General features: G+C 38.2%; 1 protein-coding gene across 2 annotated transcripts in view; it reads right to left on the bottom strand.

Moving 5' to 3' along the window:
* The window catches only part of nfic (nuclear factor I/C), a 37342-nt gene extending 10709 nt beyond the window's left edge, over positions 1-26633 (bottom strand). The window contains exons 1-12 of one of the 2 annotated variants that reach the window (XM_067513696.1): positions 26436-26633; positions 18652-18822; positions 18374-18550; positions 15001-15184; positions 10063-10137; positions 8711-8785; positions 7974-8106; positions 5491-5612; positions 4252-4365; positions 3992-4149; positions 2455-2638; positions 618-706 (exon numbers count right to left, since the gene is read on the bottom strand). In XM_067513696.1, coding sequence (XP_067369797.1) covers positions 618-706; positions 2455-2638; positions 3992-4149; positions 4252-4365; positions 5491-5612; positions 7974-8106; positions 8711-8785; positions 10063-10137; positions 15001-15184; positions 18374-18550; positions 18652-18822; positions 26436-26516 — 1563 coding nt within the window. In that variant the 5' untranslated portion in view covers positions 26517-26633. Of the gene's footprint in view, positions 1-617; positions 746-2454; positions 2639-3991; positions 4150-4251; positions 4366-5490; positions 5613-7973; positions 8107-8710; positions 8786-10062; positions 10138-15000; positions 15185-18373; positions 18551-18651; positions 18823-26435 lie in introns of both variants that reach the window. The other variant, XM_067513695.1, reaches the window with a different exon arrangement.
* Positions 26634-27228: the final 595 nt, after the last annotated feature.

The following is a 27228-nucleotide window of genomic DNA, read 5'->3' on the forward strand; positions in this document are numbered from 1 at the left end:
TTGGACTTGAGTCGCATTTAAATTTTTACTTACAACCTAGTTCTCATTACAAACCACCAAGAACTTATGTCACCATGCATGTAATTGTCATAAATCTAGAAATACACAGAGACAAAGAGAAAGGAAAAACAGAGGTAGGGAGAGTGAGACTGAGAAATCCTGGCTCAGCAATAATAGCTGAGTTGCTGCAATGCAGCAGCTCCAACACGGTCCAGGCTTAACACAGAATCGCTTTTCTTTATTTGTATGTATTGTAAATATGGTTTAAATACCTAAGCTACATGTATGAAACCAGCTGTTTGCCTACTACCTTCACCGTGGTCCCATTGTAGACACCTTCTTCTCTAAAGGTTCTTTTACACCCACCCTTATGTCTGCACCCTGTCACGTACTGACCCACTCATCTACTGGACTGACCAATAGAAGCTGGTAACCATAGTTTAGATTTTGTAAAATGTGATTCTTTAGAACATAGCGAGGCTCAGCAGAAAAGACCATACTCATATATGGATGACTTCAAAAAGAGAGAGAGATCAAAATGACCAATATTAATTTCCAATAAATTGTGGCATGTGCTATAATTTTAACTTGAAAAATGTCAAATAAACCATACCAACCTGAGCTTGATAGAGTGCACCAGGGTCTCGAGGGGTGACTCCAACGAAGGAGGAACGATTGGCAGGAGGGGTCCCAGGGGCAGAGTATGCTGAGGATGTTTGTGTTAATAACATCAGTCTCATGATGTCTGTAAAATTCCACGTAACTTGTAAGGTTTCATGAAACAGCACTTTAAACAAACCCTGCCCACATCACAGATAACAGAATCAAATCTCCCTAAGTCGCTGATTTAACCTGTATGATATAATCTGACCTAACTATGCTGCCCGTGTGATCAGTGGTGGGCGATAAGTTGACTTCACACAGAGCATCGATGTTTACCTTGTCACTCATCTTATGGGCTAGTTGTGTTACCTTTTTACCAAAGAATACAAACTAGACCTAGACTAGAGGTATTCCAGATTTAAATTTTGTGAAGCACTATATTTACTTATATATTTTTATAGGCACTAGTTTTATTAACACATTTGTAATGCAGAAACCTACTGTAACACACCATTTGTGTGGACACAAACTAATATGTCCTGGAGATAAGTCATTCAGAAGAAGCTGGAGTCTGCAGTAAGAATCTAAAATGTCCAGCAGGTGATTTCTCAGCATCACAATTTGGTAATAAACTGTGCCAGGAAAATGTATAAATGGGAAAAAACAAACAAACAAAAAATATAATCAATCAAAATTAGAGAATACATTTAGTTAAGGAAAAACCTAAAAAAAAAATTAAATTGCAATGATTGTCACTTCATCATTTATTGTCTGTCCCATAACAATATGCTTCAGCTTTCAATAACGTGTTATTGAAAGTTCCATGTGAACTAATGTGAACTAAATGGACGTTCAGGATAGAATAAATTTGCCAGCTGTAAAGTCAAGAAACGACTCAATTATAAACACTGTAAAACTACATTGTAAATTCAAATCTTACTGTGATGGAAATTTATATAGAATCACTTAGAATACACAGTAAAATGTTTAGTTTAAATACTATACAAGCTAAAATATCACTTTTGTTTGATACACTAACTTTTTAAAATTCATATTCCTATTATCAGCAGATCGCTAGATCACTTTGCACTCGCAAATATATCTTCATCTTTAGTCTATTTAGCTCTGTTTTAGAGTACAATAGTTAAGTTAGTTAATAGTTATACTAGTGAGGACTGGCTAAAGATAAAAATCCTCCTCCAAAACAGAGACAACTCCTCTTTGAGTCTGAACACAAACTGAACATAAACCTTCATGAAGGAATTTACTGCAGGACTGCTGGATTAAACTGACGAGTTTGAGCGTAATAAACTTATAAATGAGTGGTAATTCATTCAATATCTGTCTCCACATAGACTCAATAACATCTACCCTAGTAAAATGGAAACTGGGTGAAGTTAAAGAAGAACGTGTAAGAACATGTAATCAGTCCCTATCACCATCACTGTTCCCGTTAACTCACAGAGAGTTTTAAGGCTATAGCGATGGAGCACTGATGTTTTCCGGTTTACTTGAGGAGTAAGTCTGACTTTGCCTGAGCTGTCTGCTCCCTCTCCGGCCAGAAGTGCTTGGCTGAATTCCATCCTAGCCCATGCACACAAGTGATTATGTTCATATTCATTTATCTCATTGGCATCTTGAAGAATTGATATTCTGTGAATTTTTTTTTTTTACTGAAAAATTCGTGCACCGTCCCAGAACCCCATTCTTTGTATCCCAGGTGCCAGTCACACTGTCCCTGGGACTATGGGACACTGATAATTTTGAGCCCTGACATGCAGTAATGAAAAACATGAAATGTAGGTTTTCTTTGTGACGTATGTATACAAAAATCTACTTTTGACCACTTACTGGGCGACGTGGGGGAGTTTGGGCCACCGTCAGAGGAGGTGGTTGGGGCCTTTGATTCTGCAGGAAGTGATGACCTGGAGAGGGAGGATGGGGGAGGAGCCAAGGAGGGTGATGTTCCTGGTGGTGCCAACATCTGAGAGGAGATGTAGTGACTGGGCACTTTAACTTGGTTGCTGCCATTCAGCTAGAAAAGTCAGAAAGACAGATTTCTCATTACAGAAGGAAGTACAAGCTGAAAGTTGGGATGCTAAGTAAAATAGACATGGACAAGACATCAATTGTTAAAACTGAGAAATGTAATTGTTTTTGAGAAGTATTTGCTCATTTTAAAACGTCTTCAAAAGTCGGGTTGCCTGTGTGTGTATATACTGAACATGTGTTTCTATTGTGTGAACAAAGTTTTCCACAATATTATCATTGAGAGGATATTTTGGCTGGTTTAACTTCAGACTTGTGTTCAGGAATAACACTGGAAGTAGTTTAGAGAGTTAGGGGCAAGAAAATGCTTTAGGTCAAAGAGTTGGGAAACTAGAAAAGACTGCAGGAGACTGCAATATATTTTTCTTTAACCGACTTCAGGTTTTTTCATCTCCTGCCTTTCTCCTGCTGCATCGCCCAGCTTCTTCTGAATCCAACATGTGAACAGCCACCCTGACATTATCCTGTAGGATACCTTGAGAAACTTTGGAATTAATCGTTACCTCCAGAATGGGAAGAAGTCCAGGTCAAGAGGCAGCAAAGCAGCCCCAAATCATGATATCCTACCATACCTATTGTTGGGAGGACGTTTTCATGATGGGAGTGGTTCTCATTACATGGCATACGTAATGCTATGAGTTCTATCCAAACAATTCTATCCATATTTTATCTGTCTACAAGACATTTTACCAGTACTGTTGTGGACTGTTAAGGTAGTAAACCTTCACGCATGCTGCAGTGTGGTTTCTAAGGAGTAATGGGTTCCTCCTTGTTGTCCTGCTATGTAAACCATGCTGTTCTATGTTTTGTGTGTGGTTGACACATTTGTAGCACACACGCAAAAACAAGGTAACAAGGCCCAAGGTAAAAAAAATGAACTTTAACCTATCTCCCAGAGGAAGTAGAGTGAAGCCCTTCTCTTCTAGTCTCTTGGAAAGTTTAAATCAACAAAGTGTCTGTTCTCATGTGACATGTACAGTAAATGCACATAGACACAGAAGCCCAGACTTTGTAAGGGTAAATTATCAACACTCGTCTCCAAGACAACCACACTGTGGAGATCTTGACATGGAACAAACACACTTGTGTTCTGACTTGAAAGTCAAGACTTTTTTTGTTTTATCAGTTAAAAAATATTGTGTTTGTTGATGTTTGTGACTTTGGTGATAATCAGATCACATTTTATGACCAATTATTACAAAAAACAAGCATAGAAAATTGCAAACAGTGGTGTTGCTTCTTCATGCTACTGCATTTATGTAGAAAATACTATATGGTACTCACTCTAACTCTGTGACACACTCTTCTTACATCTGACTTTATGCCTGGTTGTACTCACTGAGCTGGGGGTTTGATTGGCAGGGTCACAAGCCAGTGACACCAAATCTTTTAGAGGGTCCTGGGTCAGATGAGGAGGATAACGGATTGCTCCATGGGGAAAGTAGGAGGAGGATGCAAAATGAAGAGACGAGGAGGGATGGGGACTCCGCGACAGACCTAAATAGAGAGAAAGACACATAGAGAAAGATAAAACCATACATTACATTTTGTTATTTTATATGCGGTGTGTGTGTGTGTGTGTGTGTTTGTTCCACTTACCACTGTGAACAGCTATGACTGGCCGCTGGTGCTGAGTGAAGGAGCCCAGTCTTGGCGATTCTTCCTGGGAGGAGGGACTGTCAAGTTCAGCTTTCTTCACTGGAGGAGACATACCTAAAATACATGTAAAAACAAACGCACATGTGAACATTTATTGGTGCAAACATTAAAGGAGTTGGAACATTGTTTACAGATTGTGGTAAAACATTGGTCTTTTATGCAAGTTTACATCAGTAAAATTAGATGCCTCTGACTTGAAATGAAAAACTATATTGGGCTATTGCCAGTAGCCACATCCACTATTAATGCATTTAGAAATAATAAACATGTTAATATGAAAATACAAAACAATTTTAAATACTAAAGGTGTAAAGCAGTGACCACAATACCATAGATAACAACACAGAACACGCCATTACACCGTCACAAGTTAACTGCTAAATATGTCACTCATGATCATGTAGTATAGTACTGCTCACTGACTAGAGGTGAAACAATATCAAAAATTCATATTATGATTATGGAGACCAAATCTATCAGTCATAATTGTCTGTATTGCAGATAGTCATAACCATTAATATAAATTTAAGCTATAATTATTAGACTTTTATTTTTTTTTGGTCAGTGCAATGTGTTTCAGTATCAAACTCCACAAGCAGCAGGAATCATGTGGGTGTTAGCTAGAATGCTAAAAGCTAAGTCCCTAACAAGCTGAAATTGTTAGCAAAATACTGTAATGCTGTGCAGGAAAACTCTAGCTCGGTATCTTTGGAAACTGCCAAGGGAGTGTTAGTCCAGTACCTGCATTGTCTCAGTAAGCGTCTAGGAGTTTACAGCCAGCACATGTAAATGTGCATGTAGAGGAGGTTTCTCCTAACTGATTTTAGTCCAACTAGACCCCTCAGGTCATGTTTCAGCAAATGTGATGTTCACTAATTGTTGTGTATTTATTTCTTACTTGGTCTTTGTTTTCGGGATCAGTTATATTTTATACACACAATATCTGTCTGCCCATCATGGCTGCTTGTATTTCTTTCTTTTAAAGGACATTAGGGGTTTTCCCTCATTTGATACAGGTATAAGAAGAGAAGTTGGGACTGTGGTGCATACTTTAACTTAAACTAATTTAACTTAGGTAAGTTTATGTTGATCTGACTCCTTGAAATGCCAGCACAAATCAAACTGAGTTTACCTGACTTGACGTCTATAAATACTGGATGCTATTATTCAGTGGGTTACCTCCTTCCATGTCATCAGTCCAGTTCCTGGAGCTGCTGGCAGGAGAGGAAGGTGAGTGGTAATACTCCCCTCCTGGACTGTCAGCCTCTTCCTCCATAGAGCCCGACTTGTGACGCTTACTCCTACAGACACATATATAGAGACATTTAAATTATATAAAAGATATTTTAAAATGTGGTCTTAAGAAGTTGAACTGTTATGCCATTGACCACTGGTATTAACGAGGATGATATTAAATGATAGAGACTAAAGTAACACCTTAAAAATAGATACTTCAATAATAATAATAATAATATTAATATTAATAGAAGCCCCACGTATAGCTTTAACTATAGCCACAGCTTTTACTTCACAATGATTTAATAATAGTTAAGGATTAGTTATTCAATAGGTGTGATACCATTTGAAAGTTACTTGATGAGCATAAGGTTAATTGAACAGGAACATTAGTTAAAGAGAGGAAGTCAGTAGATTATCTAGAATGACACTACGCCTCAAGCAACGTTTTAACAGAAAATTTTATTTAATCTTTCATTATGAATTTTGGGTTCAAAAGTTATCTGTCTTTTCCTGTTATTTCACAGCAACAATATTATTGTATTCTTTAAATTAAATTGAACTTTTATGCTTTTCTCTGTGAAAATCCCCATCTAAGGCTGCGTATCAATCAAAAAATGTCAATTACAATTTAAAAACACAATTATTTTCACATAGCAGAGCTTCCATCTGCTGTGGAGAGTGACAGTCGGTGGTGAGGGAAAAGTGCTCAGGGTTGCGAGAGCAAAGGTTGCAGTGAAAAGTTACAAGTGAGGTAAGAGTATGTGAGGGTCTAGGGAGAAAGACAGTGAGCTAAACGTAGAAGTGATCTGATTGCTAGAAGTTGTGATCAGGAGATTTTAGCAGCCCAGCTCATGAATGTTTGCCTCAACATTCTTATTTCAGCAATTTATCCATGACTTCTCTTCGTGGCATTTTAAAATAAAAATGGTGTCACAGTTGAAAATGCTGCTGTTGGCTATATTACATCAACCGCCTACCACTGCTGTCAATCATTATCATGCAATTATTTTTTTCTGTTCATTGAATGCCTGATGCACATACGTATGTGTTAAATTATTTTATTTATAATGGAAACTGGGGAACTATGTGTAGAGTTGTTAAATCAGCTATCAGGGCACAAAGAGAGGCAAGATGAAAGAGATTATCAACATAGAATGATGTCTACTTGTTTTTTAATCAAAGCCTGCACACGTGTGACTGAAACTTAAACTAACACAAAGTGGCCTGTCTAGAGTCTAAGTCCACACAGTTTGCAGTGTGTATTGACCCGCTGCCTTTGCCGTGGTTCCTCCTGACCGTGTTTTTTAAATGATTTTTTTCTTTACTTCAGCTCACTAAGTACACACTAAGTACACCTCAGGTCGTACTTAGTGCTTAGCTGAGTGTAAGCTGAGCACCACCTGCTAATGCTATACTGTTATTACATCCCATCCTACAGAACAAACGATGAGCAATAGGGGCATTATTAGCCAGTTGTCACAGTAGAGGGTGACGCTTTCAATGCCTACATTTTCAGTTGCTGCAAGGGAAAATGCAAATTTTAAACTAAATGGCTCGGACATTATCTGGACTTTATCCTGCCAGACCCCTAGCACAAAGTCTAGGTAATGTAAAAGTGAGCACATATGTGAGTAGAGTAGCAAACTATCCAGAGATGTTGCTGTGAGTGAGCAGGCCAGTTGATGATGTTTTCGGTTGCTGATGCTGCTAAAAAGAAAAAAATCTATGCAGTACACTTCCTGTGCAAAGCTCACCCCTCTCTATAGTCAAGCAAGTTATTTTATCAATGTGGGACCATGTATCTGACCATGTATCAGAGTGACACACGCACCGATGGCAGAGTTGCTATGCAACTGGCCAACACTCACTGAGAGCAACTATGTTGGGGTTCTCTGGGGTTGTCTTGCTCAAGGACACTTCAACATGTGACCGGAGGAGCCGGTGATCGAACCAACAACTGCAAGATTGGTGGATGACCACTGTACCTTCCTGCGCCACGGTCGCCTCAAATGTCTCAACCTAATTCTCTGGACATGCTCTAGAGTTCAAATGCGAGAACAGCGTGAGCGTCATGACACGTCTGGTCTGAACTACTTATGAATTTTGTTCATACCCAAGAGAAAATGGTAAATACTGTACAAATCTTTTACTTCAATGTGTTGCTCGTGTCACAAGAAAAAACATGTTTGAATGCCTGGTTCTTCCACAAGGCCCACTGCAATATTTTGACAAGAACAGCCAGCATTTGAAAGTAGCCTTGAAATAGAGGTATTATTAAAATAGGACACAGAGAAAGAGGATTGATGTGGCTCATCTGACTTCTTTCAAACTGTAGTAGGTTCTGTAATTGGGTTTGGGGCTAACATCAGAATTAGGCTTAGTTTATGGTGAGAGGGCTGACATGAGGTGTGCGTGTGTTTTACCCGCTGGAGGAGGTGCTAGCCAGTGATCGTCTGAGGCTAACTGGCTGGTTGACAGACTGGTTGAGGTCATAGGCCAGATGACCCTGAAGTTCCCCCATAGAGAAACTAGGTCCTACCCCTGTGACTACTGGAGCTAAAAAAAAACAAAAAAACAGAGAAGACACACAGTAGTTATGATTGACCTGAATACAGAAAGCCAAATATCAAACCCTCAATATATTTTTTATCTTTTGTTCAATTTATTGTAAAGCGTCCCAACACATAATGCATCCTAACTAGCTGTGTGGAATTACTACTGTCTTCTTTATTGCTTTAGGTTTTACTCCAGTTTTGTCATTGAGAGGCAAATTAAGTGTCCCACATACTATAAATCAATTCCACAGCTGCCAATTAGGCTGTTTGTTATTTATGCAGGCACAATATACTGTTACCCTGTGTAAACATTTTAAATGGTAATTTAATTGGTAATTGTGCAATTTTTTCTTTGTGACAATTTGGGACTTGGGAAATGATGCTGTCAAAAACTCAACAATACAATTCAAGCAAAGCCAGAATTATGACTAGGAAACGTCCCCAGTTATGATGCACCTCGGCCATCTCTGCAATCATACAATACTGTTGAGTTGACCGAGGACACGACATGCTCAATGTAATTCAGACCTGTTACTAAAGGTTGCTGTTACATTGAATGGTGGCAGGAAAGTTAAATGCTACAGCTAATGGTAAAGTGGACTTACTTCTTGAGACCTGGACCAGCTCAGTGACACTGAAAACTCCTGATGTCACAAAACTGTCCTGGAACTCTGGACCATCTAAAGAAACACAGTAGCAGTCAAATACTTGGGTGTGTATGTTTAGAGATGTAGCAATTAGTTCATATCATATATATATATATATATATATATATATATATATATATATATATATATATATATATATATATATATATATATATATATATATATATATATATACACACACACACACACACACACACATATATACATACATACACACACACATATATATATATAATTAGTTTTCTCCATTGTCTTTGGCTCTTGCTGCTGAGTAACAATGTGCTCCTTTACATGCACTTTATGAAAAATACATTTTTATTCTGTTTGAAAGTTAAAGTAGCTTTGATTAAAAGTCTACAGACTGTCGTTCAAAGCGGTCAGTGATGTCAATGAGTGTTAAGGCTCATTACACATTACATTGTGAACGTACAATACATATTAGAAATTACATGGGTGCAGCACTATTATTTCTGAGTTCTAGTACTTTACTGGATCTTCAGCTTTTAGGGCTATTAGCTACAGCAAAATAAGATGTGCTAAAGTCAGTGGGCTTTTAGTGTGTAAATACATGTTTAATCAAATTTGGTGTCTTATGTTCTTAGGCATACATTATATTTATATTGGCAAAAACATTTCTTTGAGAGAAATCCAAGTACATCCATCTATACATCTAGCTATTTAATTCCATTAATCCATTATCTGTAACTGCTTATCCTGTTCAGTGTCGCGAGGGCTACAGCCTATCACAGCTGTGATTGGGCGAGAGGCGTGGTCCACCCTGGACAGGTCTCCAGTCTGTCTCAGGGCCACGACAAAGGGAAATAAACAGACAGACAACATTCACACTCACATTCACACCTACACACGACAATTTAGAATCACCGATTAACCTAATATGCCTATCTTTGGAGTTTGGAGGAAACCAGAATACCGACAGTACACCAACACAAACATGGGGAGAACATGAGAATTCCACACAGATAAGCCACAGCCGGTGGACATTCTAGCTGTGAAGCACTAACCACTGCGCTGCCCTTAACCGAGTTAAGGGCAACGTGATTTAATTTTCATTCATTGACTTTACAAGACCAATCACACTGATGAACACCCCAATGTCATGTTGATAAAGTTTTAAAATTATGAATAGACAACACTGGTTTTAAAAGGAATCCAATCTAAATCTTATGGCATGTGGCACTTATCACAGATGTTCAGTTACTAAATTACTGTCTGTCCTATCACTAATGATGAATCAATGTTCCTTTTCAGTGGAAGGTTCTTTACAGTACCCATGGTGGCGGTTCGACTGTCCTCCTGGTCAGAGCCCACTCCTGTGCGGCTGGGACTGCTGCTCTGCTCTGCTTCTGGATATAAAAATAAATAAAAATACTCATTAATTCATACATTAGGATGATTTAACAACATAAGTACAAGTGAGAATGAGACAGAGAGAGAAAAACGAAGCAACTTGGAAGTAGAAAAGAAGACAGGAAGGAGAATCGAGATAGAGAAGCATACTGCCTGGATGCTTGCTTTGCTTGAAAGAATAAACTAACGGAAGATTACTGAGATGCGGTTTACAGTAATCACTTCGACAGGACAACATGGCCTATACTGTAAGTTCTGACTATACCGAGACTAACCTACTAGTGATAGAATGAAAACAGCTACAAGGCTGGAAATCATCAGAAATAATAATAAATGTTGAATAAATCTGGACTAGACGTGTACATTCATGTTATCACCAGCACCAAATTCAGTAGTCTTTAAAATACATTGTTTTCTTAGTTGAGTACTTGTACTTTTTAAAGTACATTTTACTTCAACTTGCGTGAAGAATTTGAAGTTGTACTTCTTTTTGTAGTCAAGATTTTTTTTATGGCAAATACTGAACTGTTACTTGAGTAACAACATGTTACTCGATGGCGATGTTGCTAATGGTGATTTGGCCCAGTTTGTACGTTGGATGCCCTGACGCAACCCTCCCGAATTTTTAGTGGGGTTGGACCGGCACTGCACAGCTGGGGATGGGAATAGGCTGTTAGGGGTTCAGTGTCTTGGCCAGAGACTCTTTGAAATATATCTGGGACCGGGGTTTGAACCACTGACCCTGTGGTCCGTGGACGACTGCCCTACAACCCACTGAGCTACAGCTGCCCCAGTTTATGTACTTCTACCACGTGCTAATTAATGATTACACGATTATTGGTGAACTCTTTTAAGACTTGGACGTATGTTGGCAGGACACAAACAGAAAAACATCACTTTTTTTATATAAACAAATTAAGTATTTGTGTTATTACTAATCTGCTAAAAATTGCTTTAAGGCTTTCACCTAACTGACAAACAGAGATACTATACTTCCTAAATCCAACTAAGAATGTATTTCAATTGCTTCCCCAAAAACAAGCAGAAAGTTAAGATAGCTGAAGTCAAAATCTGGGAGCATGTCACCAGGGAAGAAATCTGGTGGTGCATATAGGTTTCAGACTGCACAGAATTATTATTAATCAATAAAACTGACAATTAAATTTATGGCTATTCTAGTTTGTCAAAATACATGTGGAGTCCTAAAACTGGGGTTTGTGAATAAAAATGACCAAACCCCTAAGTCAGCTAAAACTCTAGACTTTAAGTACATCTTGTTTTATTTCAAATCCACTTTGATGGCGAAGAGAGTCAAATGATAAAGATTGTGTCAGTATTCTAATATTTTTAGACCTATATAAATGAAAGGAAAAGGTTTAAGAACACTGCTTAAAATACTTCATAATACATTGTCCTTATATTAATTCTCTGCACCCCATCTACCAACAGCAGAATGTTAGCAGAATTTTGCATCCGTCCGTCCATCCGTTGCGTCCTTTGCTAATATTCACATTGCAGATACATTCACTGTAGATGAACAGTTTCTAGTTTCTAGTTTAAGTCCATGTGATGCATTTCAAACTTATTATTCAGTCCTTCTACTGTATAGCCAGATAGATGTTAGCCAATTAGTGGCAGTGGCCTCTAAACAGTTAAGGAGTAGCAGTAAAAGTGCAGAAGCATACGGTGAACACTTTAGAGTGATAAAGCCGGTGAATACATTTATTTTGGGTGTCTTGTCTGACATTGACTGGTCTTCATATTTAGCTAGTCCTGAACTAATTAAATGTACATTTGGCTACTTTTTTGCCAGTAGAGGGCAGGGTATAACAATATACTGTATTTTACTATTATGGAACAGTTTATGGCAGACATTTTGACTTGGTACAGAGGTGTAACCAAATATTAATATCACAGTAATGAGCAGGGTGGCATACTGGGGCTTGAATGGAAGTCAGTGTTCTAGTTACTATCGTTCTTGTTATTTTTGAAAACGAATGAAAATTTTGTTCTGAGCATGTATCCACTGGTACATTACTATTGTGTTAGTCTTTTCTGATTTCATAAAAATCACATTACAGTAGTTCAGTTCAATCCAACCGAATCCAAAACCTGTCTCCAGTAAACCTATAGGTCAAGTAGATGAATCACTTCTTGGCATTAATAGCAACAAAAGTTTTATTATAATCAGTTTAGTGATTTAAATGTTGTGAACCAATGCTGTATCAAAAGATTATGTTTTTTATGCAGATTTTTAGTTAAGTGCAGTGTTAGAAACAGTATGAAGTTAAAGAAAGGGTATCCTATTCTCTGAGAGTACTGTTTGAGAGTGTGTTGCTGAGTTACAGCTGCTGTCCCTACACCCACATTATTAAACCACAGTCTTGGCACTGTAATGCCACTGTGAGTCAGAGCTCACCATCACTAGATCCTACTGCAAAATCTTCTATGTTGTCTGGCTTAATGTTGATCATGTTGAATGCGTAAGTTAGTGGATATTTTTATGTACATTTGTAGAGACTTTTACTGGTGTTGCTAGTCACTGATGCAGATGAATCTGTACTCTCCAATAAAGTGACGCATCAATATGTTAGTGAATGAGGCTCCTGCAGCCACAATATAAAAACCAGATGTGAAAACTGAATTCTCTTACAGTTGTTTTTGGACTTAGCTCATAGCTGCATTAAACATGGTTTCAGTTGACCAATAAGAAAAAACTAAATTCAGGATTTCTCAAGTAACTTGTGCGTCACTAGTGGAAGCTCCATATTAGTTATGCTCTACTGCCCTCTGACAATCTGTTTGCCAAGTTAAAAAGTAGAGTAGTTTTACAGAAAAAAAGTACAGTATTTACATAGTCTTCAGAATCTTATAAGGATAATAATAGATTTCAATGACACAGGACCACTTGTCCAACAGTTTAAATAAATATATATATTTATGTTTTTTATAATGTTTAGTGACAGTAGTATTAGAGTAGGAGCACCTTTCTATTAGTGGACTGTTCACTTTGAACTGTGGATTGGACACATTCATTTTTGTGGACATAAAATTATACGCCCCTAATTTCCAGGTTGCAGAAAAAGGCATAGAAAGAAGACAAAGGAGCCTACAATGGATGATCAGAATAGCACTTTGCTTGCAGAGCAGGACAGAAATTAATAGTGACCACAATAAGCATCCCACTGGGACTCCTTTATGTGACCGAGCTCTTAGATCATTTGGCACCTTATGATCTCTGCTTTTACACCCTGAAGGCTGCACTAACTGTAAAGATAGACTGGACTCAAACAAGCCAAAACCGCTGTGTTCACTGGAAACGTCAATGACAGTGGACTGTTGGAGAAAGATCAATGAAGACATGTACATTTGACAGCAGAGACCATCTATTTACGTCCTGACTTTGGTCACTTATCTGCAAAATTCAGTGCACTAATTCTTCAATTCAATTTGTTTTCCAAGTGTTCAATGGACTGTTCAAAATAAAATCTTGTACTTTTTTAAATCCTATTCTGTTTACAAATTTCCTCAAAAAAGCCAACTGTGGCTCTGTATTGAAATCATCTTTGACATGAGGCAAACAAGCAGGTGCTGTTAAAAACATGTGGGTCTTACTGCCTCCATAGAATTTAAGAGGGTAAGTTGCAGCTAGAAGCTGCTAATCATAATCCTTGATAGATCATCAGCACATCTATAAAAGTTTTGGCAGTCTGCTAGTCTGGATGACTCAGGTACGTGTTAACACATTGTCAAGAGGGACATAAGCACTGGTCTTAGAGATGCAACTAACGCTGCACATCAATCTGGAAAGAGTAATAAAACCATATTCCAACAATTTGGAGATCAAACTTCTACAGGAGTGTGAACCCGGCACAAGGTCATACCAAAAAACCCAAAAGCTACATCTCAGACCCTACAGATCTCACCGAACCTGTTCTCATTTAAAGTCCATAACGGCACAATTAGACATTTAGTGTGGAAGGGTTGTCAGGAAAAAGCATCTCCTGTCTAAAAAGAACATGAAAGCATGACTGGGTCTCACAGTAAAACTTCTGGAACAATGTCCTAAGGACAGATGAGACCAAACTGGCGAGCACCATGTTTGGAAAAAACCAAACACAGCATTTCACCAGAAACACCTCATACCAACTTTCAAGTTCAGTAATGGAGGAGTGATGGTTTGGGCTTGTTTTGCAGCCATGGGAACTACATCAGAATCTACTTGTAACTTACCTACCTTGTAACTTTTAATTCGATTGCCAATAAACTCAATTGCCCCACATTGTGCATCAATCATACCAAAACACTTTGTAGGGATGTCCGATGCCAATACCAGTATCCGAGATCGGGTCAAATCCTGCATTTATGTACTTGAGTCAAAAAAAATTCAGATACTGCGTCTTAAACAGCTTTAAACTTCACAGGCAGGCAGAGGTGAAAAATTGTGGTTTACAGCTCTTTTAAGATAATTAATGACTGAAGTTTGCTTTGTTTTACAATGTTATTTTACCTTCGTTTTCAGGATCTCATCTCAAATCTCTGCTTTATTCAACGTTATTTCTTTTTAGTGAAAGTTGCTCTGTTTCTAAAACAAAACACTTTCACTGGATTTGCAGTCGACTGATGAGGGTTTTATTGCTCAGCAACTCTTACTAGAAGTAAAACAGTTTATTGCTTGTATCAAAAAGTACTCCAATGTCAGTACTCCGTCTGGGGAAAAAAGTTCTATCGGGGCCTAGCTAATATTTAGCAGCTATCCAAAATGGTACAATGGTATTTAAAAAAAGCACATATCATATCGAATTCAACAAATTAAAGGTTAAAATAAAGGCTAAAGAATAAAATGTGTTGGTACATACCTCTCTCTTGTACATAGTAGGCGAGGTAGAGGTCGAGCTCTTTGACAGAGACAGAAATGTGTCGTGGCTGGACACAGAGGACTGGGTTAGAGCACTGGCCTCCCTTCACCAGACGCTCTCCATCTGTGCTTTCCAAAGGGATTCCTTTAAACAGAATGACCATCACCAGGTCCAACCTCCACACCTTACAGAAGAAAATGAATAGTGACAACATGAATCCACAGCAACTCTAACTAAGGTTAGGCTAACAAGACACCATGTGAAAGCACTGCACCCGTCTTTCTTCTTCATGTGCATAATACTACTACTAGTTAAAGTTTTCAATGTAAAATACTGTTTTCTGTCAAACTAAGGTAACTTTGTAACAAATATTTTCTTGATTTTCACCAGCCAAATCGAGCCTTGTTTTACAAACCTCATTTTCAAAAAGGTCACCAGTTTAAATCCCTGGCCGAGTTTGCATATTCTCCCTGTGCTTGCATGGGTTTCCTCCGAATTTCTCCTACAGTCCAAAGACATGCATGTTAGCTTAATTTGTGACTCTAAATTGCCCTTAGGTGTGAATGGTTGGCTATCTGTTTATGTCTCGCTGGGTTGGGCCAAAGAGAGACTGGAGACATGTCCAGGGTGAATCCCACCTCTCGCCCAATGGCAGCTGGGATAAGCTCCCCTGCAACACTGAACAAGTGGTTACATATCACAATTTTGTATAAGGACAGACCAAAGTGAAGAGACGGTTAGAGGGAGTAAACTGATAACCCTGTTTTATTTTGGGCAAAAAAAAAAAAAAAACTCTACAACAAAAGATCGCTCCTGAGAGGAGGACACGAAAAAACACAACAGGTAGCTAAACATTAAACTCAAAAAAATAAGGCTGAGATAACAAAAGAGACTGAAAAAACATAACAAACCAAACCTCAGGCAGGGAACAGAGAACAGAGTTAAAGAAACAAGAATCAGGAATCCACAAACGCATGTCAGGTGCAAGGTACACTGTTCAGGAGTCAGACGGAGCCTCTGGCAGGGGACTGTGGGAAGAGCCGGGTATAAATAAACAAGGGAACCGGTGAAAACAATCGGGCTGATGAATTAAGATAAGGCAGGAAGCAGGTAAACGGGGCTAGAAATTAAAAGTCCTGGGAAGGAAGTGGAAACGAGGTCCAGCTCCTGACATTAGAGATAATGGATGGACGGAATGATGGAACAACACATCAAATGTAGCAGCTGAGATATTTGATTTTTATATTCATTTTTAATCTAATGCAGCAACATGTTTTTTAAAAGCAAAGAAAGGAGCAACAAAACACTGGAAAGGTGTAATGTTTTATTAAAACACCTGGTGAAACATCTACAACTAATGTGGTTAACGGGCAAGAGGTCAGTTTCATGACTGGGTATAAAAACAACATCCCAGTCAATCACTTTGTTGAGAATGTATTTAATGTAATAAAGTAAAACTGCAAAGAATTTCATCATCTACGAATTTATTATCATAAAAAATAAAAGAATCCTAAGAACTCTGTACACAAGGGGGAAGGGCAAAAATTAAATGAATGGCACACCCTTAGGCCTTCAGGCAGCACTACATCAAAAACTAAGTGAAACAGATGCAGTTTGTCTGCATCGACAAATGCAAGCTAAAACTCTACCATGCAAAGAAGCAACCATATAGCCAAACTTATTATCAGTTGCCCAGAATTCCATCAATTATCACAAAATCAACCAATTCCTGTGATTCTGATGTGTTGTCTGCGTCATCCGTCCATCCATGTATCTACTTATCCTACTAAGGGTTGCAGGGGAGCCTAACCCAGCTGTCCTTGCGCGGGGGCAGGGTCCACCCTGGACAGGTCTCCAGTCTATCTCAGGGTCGGACATACACAGACAAACAACCATTCACATGTACAAGCAATTTAGAGTCACCAATTACCTAACATGCATGTCTTTGGACTGTACCGAGGGACACGCACACATGCACCGGAAGAACATCCACACAGAAAGTTCCACAGCTGACAGGTAAAGTTGAACTGGGCACCTTTCTAGCTGTGAAACAGCAGCACTACCACTCCCCCACCTTGCTGCCCAGCAGCAAACTCCACCGGAGCAAAAAATAAAAACTAAAAAATCTAAATATTCCATTTCAACATTTAATTTGTTGTCTACAAATTACAATGTTAAACATGTTTAAAATGATTTGCAAATCATAGTATTCTCTTTTTATTATTATTTAAAACAGTGTCCCAACTTTCCTGGAATGGGGTTTGTATATCTCTTGTAGATTTTGTTGCATTATGATCACTCATGGCTTTTTCTATTTTTACTTTAAGTGTTTACTTGTGGATTTCTACTTCAATCATTGTAACAGGGACCTCTTCTTAGTCAAAAGCTCTTCTTTCACTAAAACTTAATGTAAAAAAAAAATCTCATTTAAGCTTTAGAAATACTTTATTATCTCAAAATAATAATACTTTGAGCTAAAAACACAAAACACATGTAAACTGTCAGAATTACAAAATACACAGTAGACTATAGTGTGTAATGTTGACCCAAAAAAAGTTTTGGTAAACTCTATTTTCAAAGACAGGTTAATAAACAGTTATTACCACCAATGAATATGCAAGGTAGGCACAGGAAACAGCTCTGTGGAGTGTTTTGACCCCAACGTTAAATTCAATTCAATTCAACTCTTCAAAGCACTTTACATAGTAAGGAGAGCACCTTGCAGGTTTACAGAGAAACCCCCACAACCTAAAAACTCCATGAAATGAAATATATTTCTGAAGTATGAGAAAAGCTGTGGTAAGTAATGCACGGTTAAATATCAAAAATCATATTCACCACCAATGATAGATGGTAAAGTTAACTGTTGTCAGACTGCAACACCTGTAAGTTTGTTACACACGCACACAAAAGCTAAAATAATGTGGGACCCCACATCAAACACTCTCAGTACTGCCACAGACTGACACCCACTGTACAAAAAACACCTGCGCACAAATAAATTAGAAACTGTGTTGTTCTGGGAAGTATATCCCATCAAGTATGTGAGTTCAAATTAAAATGTAAATGTGTTTGTGCAGAATTCAAATTGTGTCATCAGTGTTCCAAAGTAAAAAAAAAAGCTTTGACACCGTAGTTGCCAGCATGTGATGCTATACTTGATAACCTCACTGTAAACTATTTTATTTACATGTAGCTGTGCTTTGTTTAGGATGCAGAATAATATGCATGAAAACTGCTCTGGAAATGCTGAGAAATTAATGATAACCACCAATAAAGCAGATCCATAACACAAACTAAATCTTGAAAAATACTCCAACTATTTGCTCTTCATGCTAAACTGACCATAGTGACTACTGTTACTACTACTCACCTTGTCAGCTTGTCGTAGACAATCTATTCGTCTCATTTTGCCCTTCTGGTCAGGATTTGACAGGACACAGCATGCAGCTTTCTTTCCTGTGATTGACAAGACAAAGTCTTCTCTGCATTCAGGTCTAATGTCCTTTCTTAGCTTGGCCAAAAGACGACTAGCCCACTTCTGTTTCACCTGGAAACACAGTATTTCCATTATTGGATGACAGTTCATTTCAGCTATTGTAAAACAAACATAGACTGTTTATTTTTAATAACAACCACTATGCATCCTACCTCTGCTTTTTCCCCCAGCAGTTCATCTTTGACAGCTCTTTCTTCTTCTTTAGTCATCCTTTTCTCATGTTTTTTGAAGTACTTCCTTTTCCTGGCCTGGAGGTTGAACCATGTGTAGGCGAAGGCACGGACCTGGGGCAGCAGAGCCTCAATGAACGGATGGAACTCATCCTATGTGACAAACCAATCAAAATAAATACACACACATACTGTACAGTACACAAACAATTAAAAGTAACCAATCCAATTTTAAACACTTCCTCTGCTAGGATCTGAATAATGGTTCATTCTCCCAGCAGCTCAGAGGTCTTTCCAGAATACTCCAGAATTTTAAGGACTTTTGCACACTGCTGGGCTTGTTGGTCCTGATGTTGGTGTGTTATATGTGATATATGAGAAAACACAGGGAGGGACAGAGAGAGAGGAGGCACTCAGATTAAGCATAGTTAGCTAGTTTAGTTTAGTTAGCTGTCTTGTACTACAGATCCAGCTCAGTAGGCAACAAGACATTTCATTTGCAATTTGTGCACCGAACAGCAAAACAGTGTCTTTTCTGGATTCAGCTCTACTATACTGTACTGTGTTTGGCTCCATAAACTTCTAAAACTCAGGTGACCTTCACAACAGGACAGAAGCTGAGGTTAGTGTAATTATGGTGGAACTCAGACTGGGTTTGCTCAGTTTCCATAAAGCTGTAGATCTTCAACAATTTATTATCGTGAGTAATTTTGAGATGTTCAGAGATTAAATATAATTGATGATAACTGAAAAGTTGACAAAACGTCTTTTTGAAAATGAAAGAATAAACTTGTGGACTTTGGATTGAGTTGTTTTGTGATATTGTTTCACGACCCTCTAAGGTCAAAAATTACCCAGTTGATAGATGAAACAATTTCAAATGTTTCATACACATTTCTTTTCACAGAATATATGTATTCATTGATTAATTCAATCATTTTAATACTTGTAATTCATGTAAATGTTTTCAGGGGCTGCTGCAGCTGTTGCTAGCAAAAATTACAAATCAAATATATTGCTCTTTGGTAGCCCAGACTTATCTACAGTATGACTTGTCTATGTTGTCTTTGGCCCATCCCTAAAAATGAAAAACCCTAGATGACCACTGTTTAAGTCTATTAAATGTGTGGATATGTTCACCTCAGTTCCGTCTTTTCCTTGCACCTTAGTCCCTTAAGCGTAAGACGAGGAGACGAAAAAGTCTAAAGAAAAAGTCTTTAGAGGAATGAGGTGTACTTTCCTCTGACCTCTGTCACCTTAATCAACATTTGACCCTGTAGATGCCAGCTCAGTTGGACCAGCTTGCATTTGCCTCAACCATGTCTCCTAAAAAACAAATTTCATGTATAACCAAACTGCAAACAAAATTATGTTTTTTATGGGAAATGTAACCAGTGAATGATCTGATCTTGGATCTCAAGGTATTTTTTAATGCATTAAACTCTGCTGGTTGGCATATAAATACAGGACTTTTTGCTACAGATACCAGAGTTGTGGTTTTGGTTAGATTAGGCAAAAAAATGAGCAGTCTGTGTAAAGTTAGAGAATGACTGTGGAAGTATATAAAACTGTTTATTTATTCTTGATCAAGCCATACTACAATATTTCTCTAATCCTAACCAAGTGCTGGGAGTGTGGTTTTTTTTTTGTCAAACTTATAGGATGACCACTAGATAATAAGATAAAATAAGCTAAAAATATGTGAAGGAGGATTAGGAACAGGGGACAATCAAATATGGAACTGTGAAGGACCAACAGATTGCCAGAGAAAAAGAAACACAGAAACGTTGTCTCCATGTTTGCTCAACATGCCAGTAATAGCTGTAGGACAAAAATAGTGAAAACCATTTTAGTTACAGTGACAGAATACTGCAACAAATGACATTCTCATACATTCTTATAAAGGGCACGCTGCAGACGTGCTGTTCAAGACCACAAGACCGTAACACAAGCCAAACCACAATAATAATACTTTACAACATAGTCTAATAGAAACAGGAGGGATTTATTGCATCATGATGATATCATATGTCACAGCTGTGTGCATCACAACTTTGGTGAGAAATCAATGACTCTGATCAAGAAGCTGATTAAACACTGGAAAGAAACAGGCCAAACTGAGCTCATAGAGCAAAGCAAGTGAGTCTTGCTTTGCAAATATAAATGCAAATATAGTTTGCATTTTTGGAACATGAGCGTATAAGCAAGCAAAACTGCTGACTGGTACTTTTTTTCAAAAGTAACACCAATAAAAATCACACTCTCAAATTTGCTACGACCCTCTGTCCTGCATATTTTACAAAATGCAACAGAAGAGCAAGGTAGCAATAACTCTAGGAGGCCTGGCCTTGTAGCTATGTATGTCACTGTAGAGTGAAGAAGAGTTTAGAGGTAGTTTCAAGTTACAAGTTTCCTTCAAATTTGAAATGAATGTTTTTCATCAGCATAATATGTAATGCACATTGCACTAAAACAAATATTCCTTGACCAGAAATTAATTAATTTTTAATTCATATCAAGGGTGATGCAAACATTTGTATCAATTTGATTTTTAGTATTATACTAATACTTTAGTATTAACATTTTTACACACTCGTCTGACTACAAAAGAACATTTGTACTAGTTGAATGTGCAGTGTTATTACACTTATGGTTAAGTTTTTATCCCCATACATTGAAATGGCATATAGCTATATTTCATCTCTGTTTTGGCAGCAGAAAACTCACTTCACTTTCAATTATTTCAACAGTATTGTTTCTTAATTTTTATCAAATACTTAAGAGGACCACGACATCACTATGAATAATGACATACTGTTGAATATGTGAAAATATTAAACTTATAATTTTGCTTGAGGTTGGTTTGTAATAGAAATAAGAAAAAACAAAGAAATAAAACATTTTTGTCCAAACTTGTTGACATCCCTACTCCTATCTCCCATCTTTGGCTCCTGTGTATTGTGTATCGCATTGCCCCTGTCTTCCCCTTTATCCCATTTGGCAGTTGTGTTATGTGATTATGGGATTTACCATAACTTTATTTAGAAATGTATACAATACAGGCACAATATAAACAAAAATAATAAAGGTTGAAGGTTAAACTTGAAGCTAATAATACAGGGTACACTTGAGCTGATATATACATTTAATCATTTCTTTCTACAACAAACTGATATACATAAAGCCTCAATATTTTGAAGCCCCTGTTGTAAACTGGGTTCCTGGAGCAGTTGCCTGCTTTACTATTAAATTAGCCTTGGTAGTACTTTTAATGACAGGGCAGTATTAGTAATAAACCTTGCTGCAGATAAAAATAAATAATGCCAGAGCAAGTGGAAGAAACATTGGTTGGCATAGAAATAAAAAGAGTGATGTGCATTAACAGTAACACAAGAAATTCAGAAGTTAATTAAGTAAATGAAGTAACAATAGCAGTAACAGTGCACAATGCTCGTCAGCATCATGTTCATTTTTAGTTTAGACCGTAAACTTCGAAGTCTGAAAAGAAACTTAAATATTTGGATGTTTTGTCATTAGTGACACTGTCCTTCAACAGGAAATAAATAAACATAGGATTCATGTTAGAAATATTAGTACTATCACGCTGGTCTAGCTCCTCTCACATCACATACTAAAACAGCCGCCCAAGGCTTATTATAGGCAGAAAACTTGACTAACCCTCCTTGAAGCATATTCCAGCTAATACCCACATGTCAAAGCAAGTCCCAGATCAACAGCCCTGGTGCGGTCAGTCTGATTCAGTTCTCCACTCTGCCGCCCTGTCCGTGTTATTATGCCTGTGTGTCTCCTTGCCCTACTTTGCATAAGGACGGCAACTGAAATTGTTCAAATTTTCAATTTGAAGACAACTGTCATTGTTTGCTTTTTATTTAATATCAGTATCAGTATTTAGTATCAGTAGTATTGTGAATACTGTTAACTACAAAATAGCTTCATTTCTATGGAGGGTAGGCTCTCCTCTATACACCAACACAGAGAAGTGAGATACAGTTTTATCCAAGATAGGGGGAGAACATAACTTTTAGGAAGAGGAGAAAAATCTTTAATGCTTTGCCTTAACATAAACATCCCTTGGCCTGGATTTTTAAGATTTCTCCGTGCTCTTCATTGCTGACTCATTTAAAGCAGTTATACCTTGGGGCTAAAAAAATGCTGCATTTTCTGAGCTATTTAACTGGGTTTTTAGGAATCCAGATAGATGAGAGCTCCGCTTGCCTTGAAGATCTGCCGCTTTAACTCCAGAAATGATGACACTGCCTAAAAGTTGAGGCCCCAGGAAATAGCCCACAGGGAGGGAGACACAGAGAAAGTTTAGAATAATCATTCTTGGGAGAAAATGGCCAAAGGCATAACGAAGGGGCTGTGTCCTTTAGAGACAAACGCGATGAGAGGGGGAAGAATAAAAGAGATGTAGTAAAATGATTTTATGCAGTCAGCCCATCCCAAAAGACCAGCTTACGCCTAAGCAGCTGCTGCAGTCTGCCTCCTCAAGCCGGACATATGACACAGTTCAGTATAACACATCAGTTCATCTCAGGATCACCACTGACAGCAACATCCTTAACGCCACCTGGTGGTTTTCCTATTAGGGAGAACGCGTTAATTCTGTGTCTTCCTAATATCTTGGTTTGAACTAACCTTAATACATAATACTACCGTTCTGATTTACCCATTTCACCCAAGAGGTGAAATTATGCGAATGAAAGTGTTCACAGAAAGTGGTTTAAGGTACAAAAATTTCATGACTAAGTAGCCTAAAAGCTCAGTGAAGCACATTGTCCTTTAGACATGAAGCATGGGTGTTATTGTGTCTGGAATGTAACTAGGTAGGCTACATTACTAACATAGGCCAAGTTAAGTACAATTCTGATGTACTTTAAGTACTTCCATTTTTTGCTAGTTCCTTAATACTTCTACTTTACTACATCACGAAAGAACTTTTGGGGAACCTTTTACAACACAACATTATTTTGACATCTAGTCAGACATTAAGATCTGATCACTAATCTTATATTGAAAAATGTATTATTTAAAATTAATTAACTCAGCTATCTAAAAACATAACTAACTAAAACTTTAAATTACTAGTTAGGTCTTACATGCATTATTGCAACAATAACTGCATAACTAATGTGATTGGAGGAGCCACAATATTAATAACACGTGGTGGTTTTATTATTCAAATATTATATGGTTATCAAAGGAAATATGATGAACTGATAAATGCTGATTTATCATTACGGGTTAACTGTCAGCCTATAAAGTGTAAAATCAGTTCCACCTTTACCAACAGTCACCTTTGACCCTTATTTTCTATCAACTATTGTACATGTTTTGTCACAAAACATGACAATGTATTGTTTAAAATATACTTTTTTTCTTACGAGAGTACTTTTACCTTTATACCTTAAAATGTAGATAATATGCTTAGTGCATTTTTTAATAAAAGAGTACAAGTGGTACTTGTAGCAGAGAATCTATTCAGGCCAATACTTTTACCCGAGTATTGAGTTAGGGGACGTCTACCAGCTCTGCAAACACTGTCTTAGATTTTACTGTGTGTGGGTAGACTGCTGAAAAATGTCCATGAATACCTTTGTCCACTAGGACAATATTAAGATCACCAGAGTTAATGTTGTTACTGATCGTTGTATGTACCTTTTACTTGAGTAAAGTTTCCAGTACGGTACCTCTACTTCTAACAGAAACATTTCACAGTGTCTTAGTGACTGCACTTCAGTATAAGATGTGAATACTTCCTCCACCACTGCTAAAAGGTATTTTTCTTTTACATTAGCTCATATTCAACTTACTTGACAGTTCACAAATTTCTTTATCATCTGATGTATGAATACATCTAGAATTCTTACAATTTATTATTTATAAATAAATAAACAATTAATAATGCATAAAAAAGGATGACTGTCAAAAACATAAAAACAATATATACATCAAATCGACATTATGATGGAATGCAACCGAAGAATGAAAGCCGGCAGAATGAACAATACTTAGTTTATGGTGTCTATGCTTGATCAACATTTAGCATAAAATTATTATTTAGAATGAATCCTATTTTTTTATCATGTAACCTATGTTATTAGAATATAATTATCGCTGACTTTTCATGTAGGCCTAATATTATTAGCTTATTTCAGTAATTTATATGACATTGATGTCTTTCACATTCTGCTGTTGAACTACAGACCTCATTAACTGGTTTAACACCATTGGCTTTTTATGGCTATGCGGGTTTTATTTATTTGTAGGTCAGACTGTCATCTGCCAAAACCTATGTAGTTTTTGAAATATAAAAAATAGGTCTGTGCCATTTTTATTGTAAACTGAGGTCTTTTAACTTTTTACTCTTGAGAGTTGTTGCTTTTAGCCTGAAAATTACGAAAGCCTAATTCAATTTAAGTGCTGAGTTCCAAAGTGGCCACAGCAACAAACTAAACAGGCCTCCAACTCCTATAAACCCAAATTGAATCCACGTCACGTCACGTCTGCCGATTGTGATGTACAGGAAACAATTGGCTGCTTCATTTCTTCTCTGGAACATGTACTGGTGTCAAGTGGCTCAGTTCCGAACTTGCACTGAATCATCCAGTGAGTGTTTCCACAAACAGGACTGCGGATACAGGAGGACTGGCTCCTCCAGTCGCAGCTCTGTGCTCATCCTAGCGACTCAGACTCGGCTGTACGCCGGGACAGGAGGCCCTCTGTCGGCCTGTCATTCTAACTCAGCCCGCTGGCTGTAACTGCGGCCATTTTCTGCTGACTAACACACACACACGCACACAAACCGGGGGAAGGAGTCTTGAGCTGAACTTCAACTTGGCCTTCCGCCGTCCCGTGTGGCGATCAGCACTGGGATAGACGGGCCTGCCCCACACTGTTCTACAAAAGCCCCAAACTTAACAACTTTGACCCGCGACCGCACGCGCATTTGTACATACAGCAACGTATGCTGTCCGCTTACTCACGCGCCGCCAGGGGTCGGAAACCACCTTTGCCAGTGGGAAAAAGTCGGTGTAACGCCACTACGTCCCATTCTCCGTCACGGAAACAATATTGCTCCAAACTCCATTCAAAAATGTAGGACTTTAACATGTACTTGTCTTGCGCAGGACATACTTGTCGTTTCGTGCACAGATTTGTGCCATCTCCTTTTTTATGTTAATTTGCCAAAGTCGGCACATCGATAATATTCAAAATAAGCTTCATGCCACGAAATTATCAACTTTGATTATAACACTGCTGGTTTCCGCCCTGTACAGTGTTTGACGTAAGATGCCAATTGAAAGAACGGTGAAACCAATTGTAAAAGTTATGGTTTTATTCAATTACGTGGCTTTAAACGCGTCCTGTCTGCGCCGAATGTGAGCGTGGATGCAGACAAGTGAACGTTGTTTTCAAGTTCTCTTGTACCATGCGTATATATTCGGCGACATGCAAGATGTTTTATATCAAACAGATTTTGAATTAGATTTAGTGGCAGATACTCTTCATAGGCAAACGTCACGTACGCTGCTACAAACTAAGAGCCAGAGAAAACCAGCGAAAATATGCTTGCTGGCATTTGCAAAAAGGGATGCAACTACCGCCGCTTTTGCTCCACTTTGAGCTGCGTAGCTAATGATAATCATTCAACTCCTCGCATTGCGTCTTTTTGAGAAAACGCGAAACGAACACCAATAGGAAGGGACACAACTACATTGTACCGGAACAGGTTTTTATCCTACCATTTCGAAGCTTAGCCGCCACCGAGGGAAGTTAAAGCTGATTTCAACGCCGGCCCATCTTGCGCTGTCGGTCGTTATCATTCCATAGGGTATTTATTTCTATCATCGTGCGCGTGCCAGCTGGAGTAATCCGCTGTGCTCGAGACCAAGAACGTCCCGCGTCAAGCTTCGGGCTCCACGGCAGTAACCCCCACCCCCGCCACCCCCTCCCCTCCCCCCCCTCCCCCTCGGTGGGCTGCGGCAGAAGAGAATAGTGCTTCACCTCCTCTCGCACTTCTTTCAGGCTTCTTACTGGCTCCGTATTTCATTATTTCGCTCCTCCAATCACATTAGCCGATTCCACTTTTCCATTCCACCCTTATATTCTTTCTTTTTAAAACCCTTTTTTCCCTCTATATGACTTTGCCTTCCTCACCGTCTCTTCTCTCTTGTTATGCTATAGCCTTTTCTTCATCCTTCATAAAATGTTTTGATTTTCCGTATTTACACTCTACCTGGAAATTCTGCAATTCTTGATTAAAGTTGTCATGTGATGCAATGTTCCTCTGTAAGTCGGACTATAAATTGAAATTTTCACTTCCTGAAGTTTTAGCCCCCTCACTGCTGTTCCCCATGAAATAGGTTTAGTTCATCTGTTCAGTGTATAATTGTAGAACTGAAACAAATGTCCTATTTTGGTAGCTACTGTCAGTACAAGCCTCTTGAAATCTGAAACACGAACATTTGAGTGAAAGTGGCCTGTTTGTAGGAATCTTTACACAAAATCATGTATGGAACATGGGAAAATCTGCAA

This window comes from Channa argus, chromosome 8 (assembly GCF_033026475.1).
Source record: "Channa argus isolate prfri chromosome 8, Channa argus male v1.0, whole genome shotgun sequence".
In the NCBI taxonomy this organism is placed as follows: Eukaryota; Metazoa; Chordata; class Actinopteri; order Anabantiformes; family Channidae; genus Channa; species Channa argus.